This window comes from Scleropages formosus, chromosome 4 (genome assembly GCF_900964775.1).
Source record: "Scleropages formosus chromosome 4, fSclFor1.1, whole genome shotgun sequence".
Taxonomy (NCBI): domain Eukaryota; kingdom Metazoa; phylum Chordata; class Actinopteri; order Osteoglossiformes; family Osteoglossidae; genus Scleropages; species Scleropages formosus.
Genome location: NC_041809.1, coordinates 10,411,074 through 10,429,940, shown reverse-complemented (window position 1 = coordinate 10,429,940; position 18,867 = coordinate 10,411,074). Strand labels below are relative to the sequence as shown.

Below are 18,867 nucleotides of genomic sequence, written 5' to 3'. Positions count from 1 at the left end.
TTCAATTTAATTCAGAAAGCGGAGATTTATTTTTTGCAGGAAAAGTGCAAAATGACCACTGTCAACTCTTATTTACACCCAGATTCATTTAAAATGAGATAAACCGAGTGTGCAAGACCGGCATTTGTGATGATCTAAGTGCATTTGAAGAATACATTCTGTTTCTTTTTTTTTTTTTTTTCCAGGCAACCTGATGTGTCACAGTATCCTTGTACATTCAATGGTTGCCATTTTCAGTCTCATTTGCATTTCCAAATTGCTATTCATTGACTATCCAAGGCCTGACTTATTGCGGTGGCAGACAGAGTTGCAAATGCTTAAATATGACCTCGGTGACTTCAGCTTTAAAAGGAATAATGAATGTCTCGATTTGGGCACTCAGGTCAGTTGGCAGTGGCAAAGTGTAAAAGAAAAATTTCCAGTATCAAGTATGGGAAGAACAATGCAGTTAACATGAAGAGCTCTTGCACAGTGGAAATTCAGCGTGGACTGCAGTAGTTTTTAACCGCACTGTGAAAGCAACTGGAGACATTCCAGATATGTGAGACAGATATACAGTGTAACCTGGAGGTTGTACATTCAGAATTCAGACCTAGGAGGAGACCTGCTGCTCTACCATTGTGGAAACTGCTTAACCTCCAGTAAAATCGTCATCTGTATGAATTTGTGCTTCTTCTTTGTCTTCTTCTTCTTATTATTATTATTATTATTATTATTATTAGCAGCAAGTAACGCTGTGGTTATTAGCCGTATTGCTGTGGAAAGGCCACATTTTTAACATCGCATGTCGTCTTGGACAAAGTTAATTAATGGTTAACTGTATTACTGCAGGGGGGTGCGGTGGCGCAGTGGTGCAGTGGGTTAGACCGGGTCCTGCTTTCCAGTGGGTCTGGGGTTCGAGTCCCGCTTTGGGTGCCTTGCGATGGACTGGCGTCCTGTCCTGGATGTGTCCCCTCCCCTTCCGGCCTTACGCCCTGTGTTGCCAGGTAGGCTCCGGTTCCCCGCAACCCCGTATGGGACGAGCAGTTCAGAAAATGTGTGTGTATGTATTACTGTATAATTATGAGACATTTTCTTGCACTACCTGTAAACAGGTACTGGATGTTAACTATGTTAACATGACAATATTAGCTATGCTCATCTTACCAGCTGCATTTATAATATATGAGCTGAGTGAAAAACTTACAAATATTCTTTCTTCAAATATAGCATAAATTGTGAGTTCATAGTGAGCTTGTGTTGCAGTTTTACCAATTGTAACAAAGGCAAACCTTTAAGATGGAAGCCAGAGTACCGTTGGGACAAACTGGATGACCTTATGTACATAACTGTAAGAGAATCATGAACAGATTATGGACGAGGGTTTCTTACCCTTCTCTGTGTGCCTCTCCCTTCTCCAGTTCCTGGATGACTCCCAGAAGGACTTTGATGGTCTCCTGACTTGAGCTGATCAAGTTTTCCATCACCTGGAGCTGAGCCTTGAGGTCCCCATCCTGAGCCACAGGCACAATCTGCTGGCAAGGAGCAGCCATGGAAGTGCTGTCCGTAGAGCAAACCGGTGTGGGTTCAGCAAAGGAAGTCGCATGGCAGCGTGCCGGAGCAGCAGGGCAGCCAGAGTGGGACAGTGTTTGTGCCCGTGTCTCTGCCCCAACTTGGAGTCCATTGAGCTGTGCGCCTTTCTTGCGCTTGCTCCGGGCTGACGGACTCTCCAGGCATTCCACCTGCGTTAGGGAGTTCCAGGCAATTGGCCCTGTGACCCTCGGTCCTGAGTCCCGTGGGGGCCCAGCAGGTGCCTCTTCAAAGCTCGACAGCTGCCTCTTGGCAGATGGGCGGGCCTCACCTACCCCCTCCCTCGGTTGTAATCCTTTCTGTGGCGCGTCCTCAGTGCCACCGATCCGGTCCCCCAGTGAGCCCTGTGTGTCTTTAGAGCAGCTGAGCAGTGGGTCGGCACATACCGGTCCATCAGAGCAGTCAACCCCAGGAAGGGGCTCCAAGGCAGCTGTGCAGTCATTCGTATGAAGCAGCACACGTGTCCGATAAGTCCCGTTCCCCAAAGGTCGAATGGCCTCGTCATCCAGACCACCCACCTCTCTCGGCCTCCTGGTGTTGGCCTCGATCCCATTGCCTTGGCCTTTCACGCTGTCTGCTGCTGCTGCATGTTTGAGCGAGTGCCCCTTCTTGCGCTCAAAGGGAAAAGTCTGGTAGCGCTTTCGCAGGTCCGGTGAAGTTTGCACACCCGTGCTCCTGGTGACATTAGGAATGGAGCGCCTTGCTGGAACCGTCATATACTTCCGGTAGACCACCTTCGAGGGGGCAGGCCGGCCACCCTTCCCAGCTGCCTGGCGAGCCGCCTCTCGCTGCTCATTCTGGGCCTCACAGATGTCCTTGAAGCGCACCTGCAAGGCCTTATTCCTCTTCCTCACCTGGCGCCCATGGTCCAGGGAGTATTTCATCTCCAGGGCCAGAGATGGCGCCGCCTCTGAGTCCGACTCGGAGTTTGTGACTACGCATTTACTGGCCTCCCTGCTCACCATTTTTTTTTTCCTGAAAATGGAGAAAGAGAATTTTTTTTTGGTGTTCAGGTGACATGCATATACAGATATGTGTTTAAGCAGTCATGGTGTAGTTTATAAAATGACTCTTAACCGGACAACAAGAAAACTCAGGCATAATATCAAAGACACATTTCATCTCCCATAAGGTTCAGCAGCCATGCACTCTTACTTAGGGTGGATAATTTTATGTTTTATTAGATTTAACCACTTATCAATGAGATCAGGAGAACATCTAATTCCGGGAATTAGACAGAAAAACTCTAAATTTTTAAATCATTAATTTTTGAAACTCTAGCTTTTTTAATCAACTGACTAATGTATTCCCTTTTTCGTTCACTGTTAAATTATAAACAATAATTGAACTAAGGAGAGAATCTAAGGACAGCTCATTTGTTTATTTTTGCTAATGGAGTTAATGCTGCTCATTTAATGAATCATTTATTGTTATTCAGTGGCAAAATTCTACAGCAATCCATTACTGGCGTGGTATGTCATCTCACCCTGAAGAGTGCAAAAAATTAATTTCCGCATGCATTTCTCATTTAGCACAACAAACAGGTGAATTATTTAGTCAGTATCACTATGGTAATAACCTTTCTTGGAAGGTATGATCTACTGAAACACAGTGGCAATTTTGGTAATGGTGAAAAACCGGAGACCAATCAATCGAATGCTTTATATGCTGCTAAAGGAATTGCATGCCTAGCCAACCCTGGAATCCCCAGCGTGCTTTGCTGTCTAATGAATTACAAGTGTTTCATGCTACATTTAACATTAATGCTCCAGAACTCTTTCCCTCAAACAGGGCTGTCATTTTTTGCTTGGGGAAAAATGTGACTGAATTGTAAAGGAAATCAGACCAACTGTTTCATCTGAAGGATTTCTGAAGTTTTTTTTTTTAAATTCAATTTTTCAACAGGTTGTCCATGTGTTTCTGGAAAAAAAAAGATTCTACTAAATTAAATAAATGTGTCACTTGTAGTATAAAGTGGTTATACTATAGTAGAGGTCCTTCAGAAACAATTTTGGGAAATATAGGAATATAAGTGTTTCTACAAAACCTTGCCTGTGATCTCTATGAAGAAACTATTTCAGTTGTGTCTCCAGATTCAATCAGTTACCACCTTAGACAGCATTTAGGACAGAGACAGTTTACCCCCTCTGCTTCTCCCAAAGCCCTGCTTTTCATGCAGTTCCAGAAACCACGGGATTTTTTCCCCCATGCCTGTGTTTTTACAACATTCCTGGTGTACTCTTTATGTCTCATCACTCACTGATTGTGAAGCTGAACCTGCTGCCCACAGCCCAGTGCAATGCCTACGACACAGTACAGATCAGAGCAAACAGAGCAGAGGAAAGGATTAGCCAGTGTGACCGAGGACTGCAGCACCTCCGTCACTGAAATCATCAATTTTGGACCGATGTATCCTCAAATTCCTTGATCAATACAGCATTTGTTATACAAAAACAACGGGTGACATGGTGGCACAGTAAGTAGTGCTGCTGTCCTGCAACTCTGCGATGGTGTGAAAGGATGTGGGTTCAATTCCTATTAAGTCTGTGTGGAGTTTGCATGTTCTGCTTACATCTGTGTATGTTTCTTCCCACAGTCCAAAGACATGCTGTTCAGGTTCACCCATAGCGTGTGAGTGACAGAGAGAGTGTGTTCCACTGATGTATGGATGAGTGGCCCATTGTAAGTAGTATATCTAGCACTGTAAGTCAATGTGGTGAATAAGGTGTGTGGGCTGATAACATGACATGGAGTTAATTGGAAGTTACTTTGGAGAAAAGTGTCTGCTAAATAAATAAATGTAATGTAAAACCACAGTATTGGGGGTGCGGTGGTGCAGTGGGTTGGACCACAGTCCTGCTCTCCAGTGGGTCTGGGGTTCGAGCCCCACTTGGGGTGCTTTGCGACAGACTGGCGTCCTGTCCTGGTGTGTCCCCTCCCCCTCTGGCCTTACGCCCTGTGTTACTGGGTAGGCTCTGGTTCCCCGTGACCCTGTATGGGACAAGCGGTTCTGAAAATGTGTGTGTTTAAAACCATGGTATCAGTCAGTGGTGATGTCACTTGTGTCTTACCTTGCTTCTGTTTGTCCTATACATATACTGCCCAGGTTGTACTCAAACTTTTGACATGTACTGAAAGGGTGGGTTGTGTGTGATGACCAAAATGGAAAACAAAAGGCAACATGTAGTCTGAAACTCATCTGAAATATTAGCCATGTGTGAATAGTCTTAGTTTCACAAGCTTCAACAGATGAACGAAAAGCAATTAAAACCTTTTGTCATAAGTGGTAAACAGGCTCATTCTGAATATTTTTTGAGTGGCATTTAAAATGTACTGCTATTATAGGACCTTTTTTTTTTTCCTTTTGTGGAACATATTCATGTGAAACAGCTTTTGGACTCTGTAACAATCCACTACACCAATAGAACATTGGATAAATAATGACAGAAAGACGCAAGTATGAACCTGAAATGAACTGTCGCTAGTTTTGACTGACATGCTGGTTTTAATTTCTTCCTTTCCTTGTTGCTTGTGCAGCTCTACAACCGACTCAGTGTGTCTGACTGGGATTATATTGTCTGTGAGTTTTAATGCAAATCTTTTAAAGCTTTAAAGAATGTTGAACTGTCAGATATACCTTGTTTGATGTGGTCTTCAGAAAGCTAAGCCATTTATGAGTGTTCTTGTTAACAAAGACCTTTGTTCCAGATGCAGTTTCTACATATGTATTTACATTTATTAATTTAGCTGACACTTTTCTCCAAAGCAACTTAAAGTGTTAATCTACTTACAGTTATTTACCTATTTATACAGCTGGAGAATTTTACTGGAGCAATTAAGGGTAAGTATCTTGTTCAAGGGTACTACAGCTGGAGGTGGGGATCAGTCCTGCAATCTTTGGATCCTAAGGCAGTAGCTGTAACCACTATGTTACCAGCTGTCCCCATTTATCAATTGCTATAGCACATTTAATTCAAAATTTTTGGTGTTAATAACAATATACTCAGAAAAAAAATCTTATATTGTTCATATAACACAAAAGGAGCTACGATAGGAGGATGACATATATATTCCACACATTTAACCAGATCCCTGGTGCTTTACTCCTCCTTGGGCAGATATGCTTTTATGAGGGACATATCGCCTTTTAGCCACTTTAAGTGACAGGTACCACTCTTTCTTCCATCAGATTACGTGTGTTATATCTGCTTATCTCACCCCTGGAATCATGGTGCAAACTGCACTGAATGTATTCAGACTTCAGGCTGTCTCAATCAGATCAATCTAATCTGTGGGGGGTTATTAGCGACTTGCTGAGCCCTGGAAACTGTGCTCTTGCAGAGCAGGATCTCAGTGTGAGATGTGATTCTCCCTAGCTTAGCCGAACCTCGGGGCATTGCATCAGCCCAATCAGCCTGCAAAAATTGTGCTTCTCATCAGCTATTACCTCATGGACCTGCTGGAACTAGCTGTGAGATCACATGCAGAAAACAAGGAATTCATCTATTATCAGCAACCTCTTCTTCAGGACAGGGGTAAGGTGGTTTGGTGCCTATCCTGGAAGCACAAGGCAGTCTGGCAGGGTACACCCTGGTTGGAACAGTAGTCTGTTTCTCTCTTTCTCTCTCACAAGCACACACACACACACACACACACACACACACACAGTAAAAACAAAGAAAAAAAAATGGTCAAAGGTCATACATTTCCTTTAGTTTAGGGGGCCTAGGTGACCAACCTAGGACACCATTGACACTTGTGGGATCCAGGCAAAGTCTCATTATCAGTACCTGGAATGCAAGAATGCTTTAGACTTGAGGCCACCATAATGATAGGGGACATGCGTATACGTGTACATATAGCGTTCCACGTTTCTCATTGATGCATGCGTATTTGTGGTAAGGGAACGGCACAGGGCATATGATCATTAAACTGATTTGTGACTGAGATCAATGAAAACACAGTGTAAGTAATGCCTAGATCGCTCTCCCACTAACACCTTGCTTAAACAAGTTTGAGCAAGCTCATTTCTAAACTAAACATTTACATTAACACCCATTAATTTAGCCGACACCTTTCTTCAAAGTGGCTTACAATGATTTACCTATTATACAGCTGTGTATTTTTTTTAGTGGAGCCACAAATTAGACTCTGTGAAATGATATGCCTGAGCAGTGCAGTTAAAATAACCAAATTACAATCTGTTGACTCCAATAACTAACTTTAAACTCAGAATGTGATTATAGTCTTATAGTCCATAGTTTTATTATAGTAACCCTAACCCTAATCACTGAAATAATACCACACACATCAAATATGTATTCAAATGCATTTTAATTTAACTACAGCAACTTCTACAACTTCTCCAATTTTGAAGTTAAATGTTACAACAAGCTTATTTTTTTGTTGTTTTTAAACAGCTTCATCCAGACAAGAACCTCTAAAGTCACCCACCTATACATTGCTGTTGTTGTATGGGTCTGTGTGGGCTTGATCCACAGGTCATGTAAGCCAGTACCTCTCTTCATCATCACACAAATCATGTTTAATGGGGAGCAGGCATGTTTTCAGCTGAACTTATGGGACACAATACTTTAAAGGGACAATTCCAAAAATGAGTAATTTGACAAGTGCACTCTACAATTAACTTTCTAGCTGGGACCCTGTTCATTACATGTGTGAAGCGCTTAAGATGACTGCCCATGAGGAATTATGGCAGAAGAAGAAGAAGATGAAGAAGAAGAAGAAGAAGAAGAAGAAGAAGAAGAAGAATATTTAATTTATCTGGGTTGTACATGTGCAGAGGCATGTCTGAGCTTTGTACAGTTTCATTCATACCAGTATTACTTCTAAATGTAGCTATCACATTTAATATTAATAACAGTAATTATTACGTGCCTTCAGCAAGTACAGTCTTCCACTTATAATAATAATAATAATAATAATAATAATAATAATGCATTCAGTATGGTATTCAAGGAATTAGAATCCCAGAGAGGAACAAAAAAGTCCCTATGCATTTACTCTATGACCAGACAGTTAGAAAGCATCTAATGACTTATAAAATGAATGAGTAAGGGAGAGATTGACATGATATTAAGCCAACTTGGGCAGCAGACTCTTTGGCTTTATCAATTAGAGCTGCTGAATTCCCTATGCACCATATGCACAATGACAAATTTGTAGATATAACCCAGCAACTTGAAATTGCTTTCTGGCAGTGGTTAAACAAGCAAAGAAAAATAAATTGTAAATACAGTGCCTCTGTCGCGTAAGTATAAAGGGTAATCTTTGGATAATATGATGCTCATGGAATGGATCATGGAATCATGAGTAAAATACCACAAGATCATTTTAACAAGTCATGCATATATGTTTCTGTCACTGTGGCATTGCATCTTTTGGAGTCTGATTTTGCACATTTTTTTCACTTAGTGTATATGGAGCAGTGTACTCTATGCATTTCATTTCACAGAAAATACGCTCATATGCCAGGTTTTTGGGACCCTAAAAAACTTGCACCTCTTGTATGTATAAAATTTCTGTGTGAATAGTTTGAAATTGACTCTGTATTTCTGGATTGCAACTATTGCACTTCACAACATCTACATTTATTCACTTTGCAGACACTTTTCTCCAAAGCAACTTACACTGGATATTATGTAGTGTTACTAGCTCACACACCTTATTCACCAAGGTGACTTAGACTGCTAGATACACTCCTTACAAGGGGCTACTCACCATGCATCAGTGGAACACACTCTCTCTGTGTCACTCACACACTATGGGGAACCTGAACAGCATGTTTTCGGACTGTGGGAGGAAACCCACACAGACATGGGGAGAACATGCAAACTCCACACAGACTGAGCAGGGATCAAACCCATGTTCTCTTGCATCACCGAGGCACTGTGAGACAGCAGCACTACTCACTGTGCCACCATGCCAAGCATCTGCAAACTTGAAAGTTTAATCTGAACCCTAGCACTAAATTCAACCTATTTCATATACAAATTTAAATGAATGAATGAATACATTTTAAAAAACACATTTCCTACATTAGGGCAACCCGGTCACACATCCAGTAGTGCTGCTGCCTCACAGCACCTGGGGTGTTTGGGTACAGGTTTGAATCAGGTTCACTTTGCCTGGAGTGGGGTTTCATCTCGGGTGCTCAGGTTTTCTCCCACAGTCCAAAGAAATGCAACTGATGACACTAAATTACCTGTACAGTCTGTCCGTGTGAATATGTGTGAGCCTACCTTGTGATGGACTGATGTCCCGTGCAGGGTGGACCCCCCTCAGCCTTGCTCCCAGTGGTTCTGGGATAGGCTATGGTTTCTTGCCACCCTGAACGGGACAGTTGGTCATTGAAAACGGATGGATTTCTGACATAGTTTTAAATACTTGTATCAGATTTGGCATACACACACATTATACATATATACAGTATAATGTGTATATGTGTACGTCAGGATAAAAGAGAAACCTGTCTCTGAACCATTTTGAAAAATGCAATTTAAGTGCACTTCTCTTTACAGATGAGAGGGTAGCATTTTGCTGATATAAGTCAAACAGAAAGGCTATTAAGTAAACTCTTCTACAGGTTTGTTTATACAGGACAAAGAGATTTTTTGCCAATTACTTTCATAATACATGCAAATCACCACACTTACTAAGGAACTAAATGATAAATTGGCACCATGTGGCACCAAGTTTTAAAATGTGACACACAAGACAGATAATACATGAAGGTCTCTTGGGTATACTTTTCTGCTATTGTGGCATATGCATACACACACAGACACAACACACTGCACAAACATACACCTGGTAACCTATCCTACATCACATTTATTTATTTAGCAGATGCTTTCCTCCAAAGCAATTTACAATTATTGGCCCATTTCTACAGCTGGATACTTTCACCGGAGGAATTTAAGGTACCTAAGTACCTAACTCAACAATACTACAGCTCAAGGTAAGATTTGACCCTCCAGCCCTTGGGTCCAAAGGTAGTAGTTCTAAACACCCTGATTACAACTGATAAACACTAACCTACTATGACTACCGTATTTCAGCCCCATCTCCTTACACTAAGATGACTTGTAGACCCTATCTACAATTATGATCCCCTGTGGAAATACCTTTGCCTCAGAATACAACCACAATGAAGACCACATGTGTTATAACATACTGGTAGAACATCTGTAACAGTGATGTTTGTACTCCAGAAGATCTGAATCTCCTCAGAAAGTAAATGTAATTCTGGCCTTTCTTGTAAAGAGTCTCAGTGTTGCATGCCCACTCCAGCCCAATATCTGTACATCCCACCATCTCCATTTCCACTCCATTAATGGTCACTGAATACAATGGATACATGGACCTCCTGAAGTTCAACACCATCCTTTTAGTCTTCTCAGCACTGAGCTGCAGTTGAATCCACTGACACAAGCCAACAAAGTCCCTTCACTAAGCTTCTGTACTCATCCTCCTGCACATCCATGATGTTCCAGCTATTGCTGTATCACTTGGGAATTTCTGAAGATGATATGACAAGTCATTCTCAAGAATAAGCTCTACGAACAAAAAGGTCTGATGTTTTTTTTTTTTTTTTTAGAATTGAATGCAGAAAATTTCAATTTTTGTCAGACAGCTTCCAATACAATTAGGGTCAAAGGTTGACCCAAGCTATGTAATTGTGGAAAAAAAAAAAAATCCAATTTCTTTCTGACCACATGATACAGTTCTTGAATCAGTTTGAAATGCATTGATACAGGAAAAAAAATAATTCAATTTGCTGGCTTTTCCCATTTCCCATAGCTTAGTCCGTTTTCCCTTTCCAGTAGCTTATTCCACTTATTTATTTATTTATTCATTCATTCTCAGAATAATGTAATTGAATTTGTTGCAGATGTGACTTTTTAAGGTGAAAATATATCACTTCTTTTGTTATTTTTATCCTTTTGCTCATATGCAGGTGATTTAACTATTGATTATTAAAAAGTGTTTACAGTGCTTTATTGGAAACATGAGCAGAGTAGTTTCTACTCTGCGCACAATTGTTTGGGGCCAGATGTAAAATAGTTTTTGCAAAAAAAAAAAAAAAATGCAAATCCATGTGTAATATGGAAATAAATGTGTTTATTCTGGACAAGTGAAAAGATTTGTGGGAGACTGAATGCAAGTCAGATTGTGATAGAAGCTAGATCTTTGTTTCTATCTTTTGTCTAATGGAAATGGAAAATTGAAACATTAGAAAAACAGATCAATGTGATTTTGAAATCTGGAGGATTTTTGTCCTTTATATGATACTGATGGTCCATATTAATGAGGGGGATAATTCTGAAAAATAAAATGATGAAAGTTCATTGAGTTCAATTTTCATCTTTACTAATTACCATGTTTCAGAACACATGGGACAGTAGGTGCGGAACAACCACATAACCTGTGGGTCACCAGATCAAGTCTCACTTCCAACCCACACTTACATTTATTTATTCACTTTGCAGACACTTTTCTCCAAAATGACATCCAATGAACTCTATGTAGTGATAATTGCCCACACACTGTATTCACTAAGATGACTTACAGTGCTAGATACACTACTTACAATGGGGCACTCATCCATACATCAGTGGAACACACTCTCTCTGTGTCACTCACACACTATAGGTGAAGCAGAACAGCATGTCTTTGGACTGTGGGAGGAAACCAGAGAACCTGGAGGAAACCCACACAGACACGGGGAGAACATGCAAACTCCACACAGACTGAGCAGGGGGTGAACCCACATCCTCTTGCACCACCCAGGCACTGTGGGACAGCAGCACTACTCTCTGTGCCACCATGCCGCCCCAAGCAAGTATAACATTTCCTTTTTGGACAAAACAATATTTTACAGAGCAAAACAAATGAAAGTTAAAAGTTCAAGTTATATATTAAAATTAACTGGGAAGGGGTTTATATGTTTAAAGTTTTATGGGGAAAGTGAGATAATATTATAGGAAAACATGCAACATAAAATACGATAAAAACAAAAAAATGTGTCTTAAGCTATTTTATGTCTCATTAATTATGGTTGTTATCTCTGACCACAGTTAAAAAACACCTAGCATACTTCTTCTGAAACCCTCTTACTACAACTACACCCCCTTTTATTTTCTTTTCTTTGACAATTGTTCCCCAGTGATCCAAAGGATTATACATAATGCATTCTCTCAAAAATTGCAAACATAATCCCTATAAATCTCCTTATGTACTTTAACAGGGAATTTTGCCTATTCATAAATCTCAACATTGCAGCATTTAGGCTCTTGTTACCTATGCTTCTGAGAAGTCATTAACTTCTTTTCGTCTCAGATTTTCTTAGATTTTTTTGCTTGCTTTCTTGCTCTAGTAGTAGTGCAGGTTCTTTTCTATAATACAGCCAAACAAATTAAACATTCTTGTTTGTATTTTGAAAATGCCTAACGGACTTTGATTTGGATGTATTAGTTCCACATTTTGTGTGTTTTTGGGTTTCTGGGTATCCTGAAAATGACAAATAATATTCACTAACCATACATCTTAGGAGAGTTTTCCGATCAGCCTTTTAAATCACAGCAAAAAAAAAAAAAAAGAATAATTTAAGGAAGACTAATTGTTACTCTCACAAAATCTACTTAATATACAGTTCACGTATATCTATATCACTATAAAGTTAAATTAAGGTATTACATATTTATATGTGGTACAGTAAATAAGTTTTAAAACTGGTGGTTATATGATGCTGCTGTGGTTGCCAGTAACTGATATAAGAGCTCAGCAACATCACATGGTAGCCAGTATTGAAACATTTGTCTGTACCGTGTATTACTGTACTGTAATATGGACATATGATTTATCAGTAAAGAGAAAAAAGTTTGATCCCAAATTGATTTATTTTTTATGATTTTTGACAGCAGTCTTTTTCCTATCAATACAATGCATTTGTAAGAAATGCTATTACATTTTATAATTAATATAATATAATTTAGACAGCTGCCAGTGACTTCCATGACACCATGTCTGTAAGTACCTATAAGCTGATAGAAATAATTAATTTGGTAAATGTGTTAATGATTGTTCATGTGCCAAACTGTTTGCACAAAACACATAAAGGATTTTTTTTCCTCATCTAAAGGACCTCTGCTCATACGACTGAATCCCTCACTACTTCACTGTATTTTTATAACATAGTTACTACTTAGTTTAAATCAACTGTTAGATCAAAACATGAATTTCTACAGCTCAAGATCTTTTAATGACTGCTTTTCAGTTTGAGTGCAGTAATCTCGCATTTCCTTTCCACTGAAATAGTCATTTAGCTGGATTACTTTGCTTATTTCTGATCTAGTTCTTTAGCCAAAGAATTTTAATTACTAAGGATAATAACTGTTAGTTCTCAGTTTCTTTTCAAACTCCCTTACAATGTACACATATTTGACAAAGATAATTATGAGCCACTGTTGCAAGAAAATATCTGTTCTTAATGTATACTGTACACTGTAGCCTTGTTTTTTAATGTAACATAGAGAACTGTAAGACATAAATGGAACATTAGAACTATGTGCTTAACAAATAAAATGTTAATTAAACTTTTTCCCATCCAATCAGTGTTGCAATGTTTATAACTTTTGCTCTCTGATTTCATGTTTAGATCAATATTTTTTCACATATTTTTTCTGTACTGTAAGTCTAAAGACATCACAGTAAGCCTTCCTTATGCTATATATAAGTTAATAAAAATGTTCAGAATGAAAGGACTTACAGCTGTGTTTTAACAGACAAGTAAATGTGTGAAATAAGACTTTCTGGGGGAATATGTACAAGGGGAGCTACACGGAATTGGCTCCACATCTAAGGAACGTGTCGAGCCAAAACAGCGGAGTGGATGGATGTGTAATAACTAATTAATGAAAAAACTGGTCCATGTTTCCCTTGCTAAAAGAAGATCATTTCTTGTATCTTACTGTGACCTTTCCCCAAACTGACCACTGAAATGCTTTTTTACCTTTGTTAAAATGGATTACTCACTATAAAAGGGAACATAACATTGGCAATGCAGTCTAGACAAAAAACTAGAATGACATTAAAAAAAGCTTTGCCTCATACTGTTCCCAAGCCGTCTTTTCCAAGGCTCCTGACCTTTCTCTTAAGTGCACATTGTTCTAGCTGGAAGTCTAATAGACTGTAATTCTACTAGTGGCAATGATACATCACTTTTTTTTTTTTGCATGTAACGCAAAGCTAAGATGCATAATAAATCATACTCTGCAACGTGCACAGGGAGTTCAAAATTAAAGCTAATTTGAATGGATTCCTGTGTAATGGAGGAATGACATATGTTAAAGTACTATACCACCTGTCATTTTAAATTACAGGAAACTATTCATATTATAAATGATCTGGAGTAATTAAAATGATCTTTAATTAACATAATGTGACTTTTTATAGTTTGCAACTCTTGCTGCAGGTCTTTACGTGTTACACATGTACCAGCAATTGGAAGAGCACTGGATGCAATACAACGTTTGAATGATTAAGGTGATGAAGGTGATTTACCTTTGTCAGCATGACAGGAAAGATGTTTTGAGTGGTTCTTATGTGTTACATGTGGGGTCGGCCAATTAGCGTGTTAGCAGTTACCGAGTAGATAATGTTCATTTAGGTCTGACTCTCTAAAACTCTGCATAATAAACAGAAGGTGGATATTAACTTTGAATAAAAAAAGACCATATGAACATCTGGCAGCAAAACTGTACAAGGTCACATAAAAGACCTGTGATTTCTGAATAAGAACAAACACTGATCCACATCTTATCTGTGTGATTTACTTTTCAAAAGAGTGGAAATTGCCCTGCAGTTATTTTGCTTTTATTTTTAAACTTGAGAAGTCAAATTAATCAAATTTGACAGTACAATATTTAATTTTGGCATAAATATTCTTGTCTTTTTTACCACATGGCTTTGTGCAGCATTTAAGAAAAGGACCACAGCAGGAAAGTCATATTTCCCTTTAGGGAAAAGTGCAATGACCCACAGTACACTAAATTTAAAAGATTATTTCTGAATAATTTTGTAGCTGAAACACCAGAAGGGAGGAATATTTACTATTACTATATCTAAAAAAAACTTGTACAATTGCAGCATCTGCTCAAGGTCCAGAAAAGCTGAGTTATGGCCTGTCACAGGAGGTTATACTACATTAATACTGTTTGATTGAATTGTGTTCCTTGACTTCCTACTGAGACCCCTTTATTATAAAAAAATAAATAAAGAAAAAAAATAAATAAATCCAGAATACCATTTTCAATTAGGCCTTACTTACAGTAAATTAACAGATTAGCATATATTGATTTAAGAACATTATGGCTTTCTCGGATAATGATAAATCAATGCATCACTCTTTTAACGAGACACACTTTTTATTTCAGCCATAGCTTCAAAGTGCATTATAAAAAATCCAATTCGAACATCATCAGCCTTCAAGATTTGTCATTTCTTTGAATTAAGGTTTTACTAAGGTGTTTGCTGCTTTGACTGGGTATTGTAAATGAAAACTATTTTGGTTGAGAATTTTTTAGTTATATCCTACCTTAGGCTATATTGTGCTTGTACATGTAACTGGCATGTGGGTCTCAGAATGAATTTTACTGTTAAAACTGACTTATAAACAAGGAGATTATTTTATCAATAAACAAATTAAGTAAATGTGATTTAATCTTTCTCTTTTATCTGCAAAGATTTATGGTCAGCCAAATTATTGGATTTTTATTTTTAAAAAAATGTTGAAGGTCTCAGTTTTGGATTCACAGGAAATGCTGTGTACCGGAGCAAGACGATTGTTCCCGACTCTGGTTGCTGTCCTTTTATGAAAGGTTGCAGATCTTTATCTCACTTTCAACAGTATAAATTATTTCCAGAATGGTTAAGTCATCCATGGAAGACTAAACTGATAATGTCACTGAAGGTTGAGTCTACAAGCCACAAACTGGGAGATGACTGACACACTCCTCGTCTGCCTTTAATTTATCCTCAGCTTACTGCGGTACCATCTTTTCTGCTCATCTCCTATCTCACCATCTGCCCATTCCAGTTGCTTGACCCCCCTCAACAAATGCACACACACACAAACACACACACACACACATACACATTCACTCACACTCTCACACTCTTCAGTTTTTCTAACACGGATGAATTTCTTTTTTTAAAACGAGTGAGGTGTCCTGTGATTGAGTGGCATTACACCCTATGTTTCTAGGGTAGGCTCTAGACTACTGTGACCCTGCATTGGACAAGTGGTTGATGAAAATGCACAAAGAAAAATGTTTGAGATGCACAGGTTGTGCACTAATGCTTAAGACCACTGCTCCACTAGAACCTTCTCTGCAAATACTAAAGCCCAAGGAACGTAAAAATCAAATCCTCCTCCAGCCGCATGTGCTGGAACCTACAGGTAGCAATTAGCATAAGTTAGAGCTGCTGGTGTCGGAGCTCCCAGGTTTGAATCCCACCCCCTGCCGTAGTACCCTTGAACAAGATCTTCACTCTAAAATGCTTCAGTAAAAACTGCCCAGCTGTACACATGAGTAAATCAGTGTAAGTTGCATTGAATAAAAACATCAGCCGAATGAATAAATGTAATCTTAAGCACGCAGATGTTTCATGAGCAGAATGTGTTCCCCTAACAGAGATTCCCACTGATGGGATTCTAGATGATACAAACCATGTCTTCAGGAGTCCTCATTACAAAAACAGGGGTGTGCTCACATTGCCAGGCCCTCCTCTGTTCAGAAATCATTTTCCCCCACAGGTCTCCCCCTCTTCCTCCCAAGTGTGTGTGTGTGTGTGTGTGTGTGTGTGTGTGTGTGTGTGTGTTTTTGTTTACCAAAACAAGCTGATTTGCATCCTCTGCCTTGCACTGGCCGCCTGTTTAAGATCGAATGTGACACTCACAGTACCGGATGCCGTTTGAAGCGAAGTGCTTCCATTCTGCTCTCGGAGGGCGAGCCCTTAAGCAGCACTGTTACATAACGCTGGCGGCCACCCACCCCGCAATCGACACAGCCCTCAAATCTGTAAGTAACACCCTAGTCTGTAGGCTAGTGCTGTGCTAAGCCTTGCACTCCTGGGACCAATGGCCAGGCCCGGGAGTCCGGCTCTTAATAAATAATCCCATTACCACATGAAAGGTAACATTCGACCGCGGCACAAATGCAGTCAGGCTTTTATAGGCTTTTTATATTATTATTATACAGTAGTACAGGATAAGTGCTCGGGCCATACACATGCAGAGTAAAGGCTTTGTCAGATGGAGAGCCCAGCGGTTCTGGTTGCTTGTGCACAACAGGATTTCACAGTTGCCCACAAAACGTGTTTATCTTCTGCCAGCGCCGTGCCTCCTTCCCTGACGTACTGCATCAGCGGGTGAGCCTGGTATGCGCTGCTTAAGACTCGGGTTTGCTTCCCGCGAGCGGATCTCTCTGTGGAGTTCTGGGAGCCCCGGGGCGTGTGGTGGTGGGGGTGGGGCAGTGAGTGGGCGGGTGAAGGAGGGGTAAAGGTGCGTGATGATGGTGTTGACGTTTGGTGAAATCACGGGCAGGCAACCCCAAGTTATCGGGGTGAAGGTTGGTGGGGGCAGTGTGGTAGGAGCAGAGGGGGCTGGTAACCGAAGGGGGTGGGGGTAAAAGGGATTTCCCATTTCTCTTCCCATGATTAAAAATAAAGAATGGATCAAAAAAAAAACATAATCTTTTTTTTTTTTTTTTTTTTTACACTCCTGAACTAAGTTAAGGCAGCGTCGCTTTCATGACTTTGATGCGACTCTATGGCAAAAAAAAAAAAAAAAAAAAAAGAAAAAAGAAAAAAACCCAGTGAGTGGGTTGGATGGGGTGGGGGGACAAAGACAGCAAGCAGCTCCCTCTGCGCTTATCTCCCAGCTCTGGATCACACGTGTCATCACTCACGATCGCTCCCCGGTTAAGGCCACGCGACACAGCAGAAGCCGTGACGTCCATCCACAACTGTGAATCGTGGTCAGGTGACACATTGTCCTCACGATTCTCCTGCCCTCTGGTTCCTGACCCCAAAGCGGAATCGTAAACGAACTGCATCCACGTTTTCAAAGGTTCACATAATTTGGGAGCTCCTCTAGGACGTGTCCTCGCACCCTCAGGTGTGTGGGCTTTGATATGCTCAGGATAATTCCAGGTCAGAGAAGAGAGCTGTCAGTCTGACAGCGAAGTATAAGACAAGTACATGATCGACCTGCATTACTAAATTTCGTCTCCAGATTTATTAATTTATTTATTTTATCTATGCAGTTTTTTAAAACATTTACATGACATTGCTTCTACGGTAATTTTCCCTAAGGGATGCCCGCCTCCAGTCGCAGTGGCCGCCGTCACACCTGAGCGGGGATTTAAAGACCCGGAGCCCCGCGCTGGGGGGCGCCTGCCGCTGCGTCCTCTCCAAGTGGACTGAAAAGGAGCCAAAAGTCCCCGGACCACCCCCACCTCACCACCACCACCACCTCCTCCCCCCCCCCCCCCCAAACCCCTACTCCCCCACCCACCCCCACGCCCCCTGCACCTTCACGCGGGGCCGAAGTGGAATGTCACGGACTTACCTTGAGAAGCGGATCAGTGACGGGAAGGACGAGGCAGCGGCGCGCCCCGGGTCCGCCGGTACATGTTCCTGTGCGCAGCGGAGCCGCGGAGCCGGACGAGCCGGGAGCGGCTGCACGGCTCTACGGCTATGGACGGAGTACGGAGGAGAGACGCGCTCCCGCACCGATCGCGGCGCCCCGCAGTTGCTACAGTTGTTGCGCGCGCCGGCCGCGTCGGCGGGAGACGGACGACTCGAGGCTCGCTCGGGTTGCGCGATTCTGACTCGCCACCCCAACCCCCCCCTTCACTCCCCCCCTTCACCCCCCCCCTCCCTAACACCACTCCTCCCCTGGTCTCCACAGAAGCCAGCGAGACACGCGCGCCCCCGCGCGCACGCACATAGGCGCACGCGGACACACGCGCACACACACACAGACGCGCGCACACACACACACACACACACACACACACACACACAAGCGCGTTCTCGCTCCGAATGATGCTTCAGAAGTCACCGGCGGCGGACGTGCGCACGGAAGATCTCCATCTCTCTGCTGCAGTCTCTCTCTCTCTCCCTCTCTCTCATTCTGTGTGTGTGTGTGTGTGTGTGTGTGTGTGTGTGTGTGTGTGAGAGAGAGAGTGATTTAGAGAGAGAGAGACAAAT

The 18,867-nt window shown here is 41.2% G+C and overlaps 1 protein-coding gene across 1 annotated transcript in view; it reads right to left on the bottom strand.

Annotated features, from left to right (window-relative positions):
* LOC108932814 (inhibitory synaptic factor 2A-like) overlaps nt 1-18,485 on the bottom strand; it is a 42,085-nt gene extending 23,600 nt beyond the window's left edge. Inside the window, exons 1-2 of the mRNA XM_029251412.1 lie at nt 18,224-18,485; nt 1,372-2,544 (exon numbers count right to left, since the gene is read on the bottom strand). Coding sequence (XP_029107245.1) covers nt 1,372-2,534 — 1,163 coding nt within the window. The 5' untranslated portion in view covers nt 2,535-2,544; nt 18,224-18,485. The remainder of the gene's footprint in view (nt 1-1,371; nt 2,545-18,223) is intronic.
* Between the last annotated feature and the right edge of the window lie 382 nt (nt 18,486-18,867).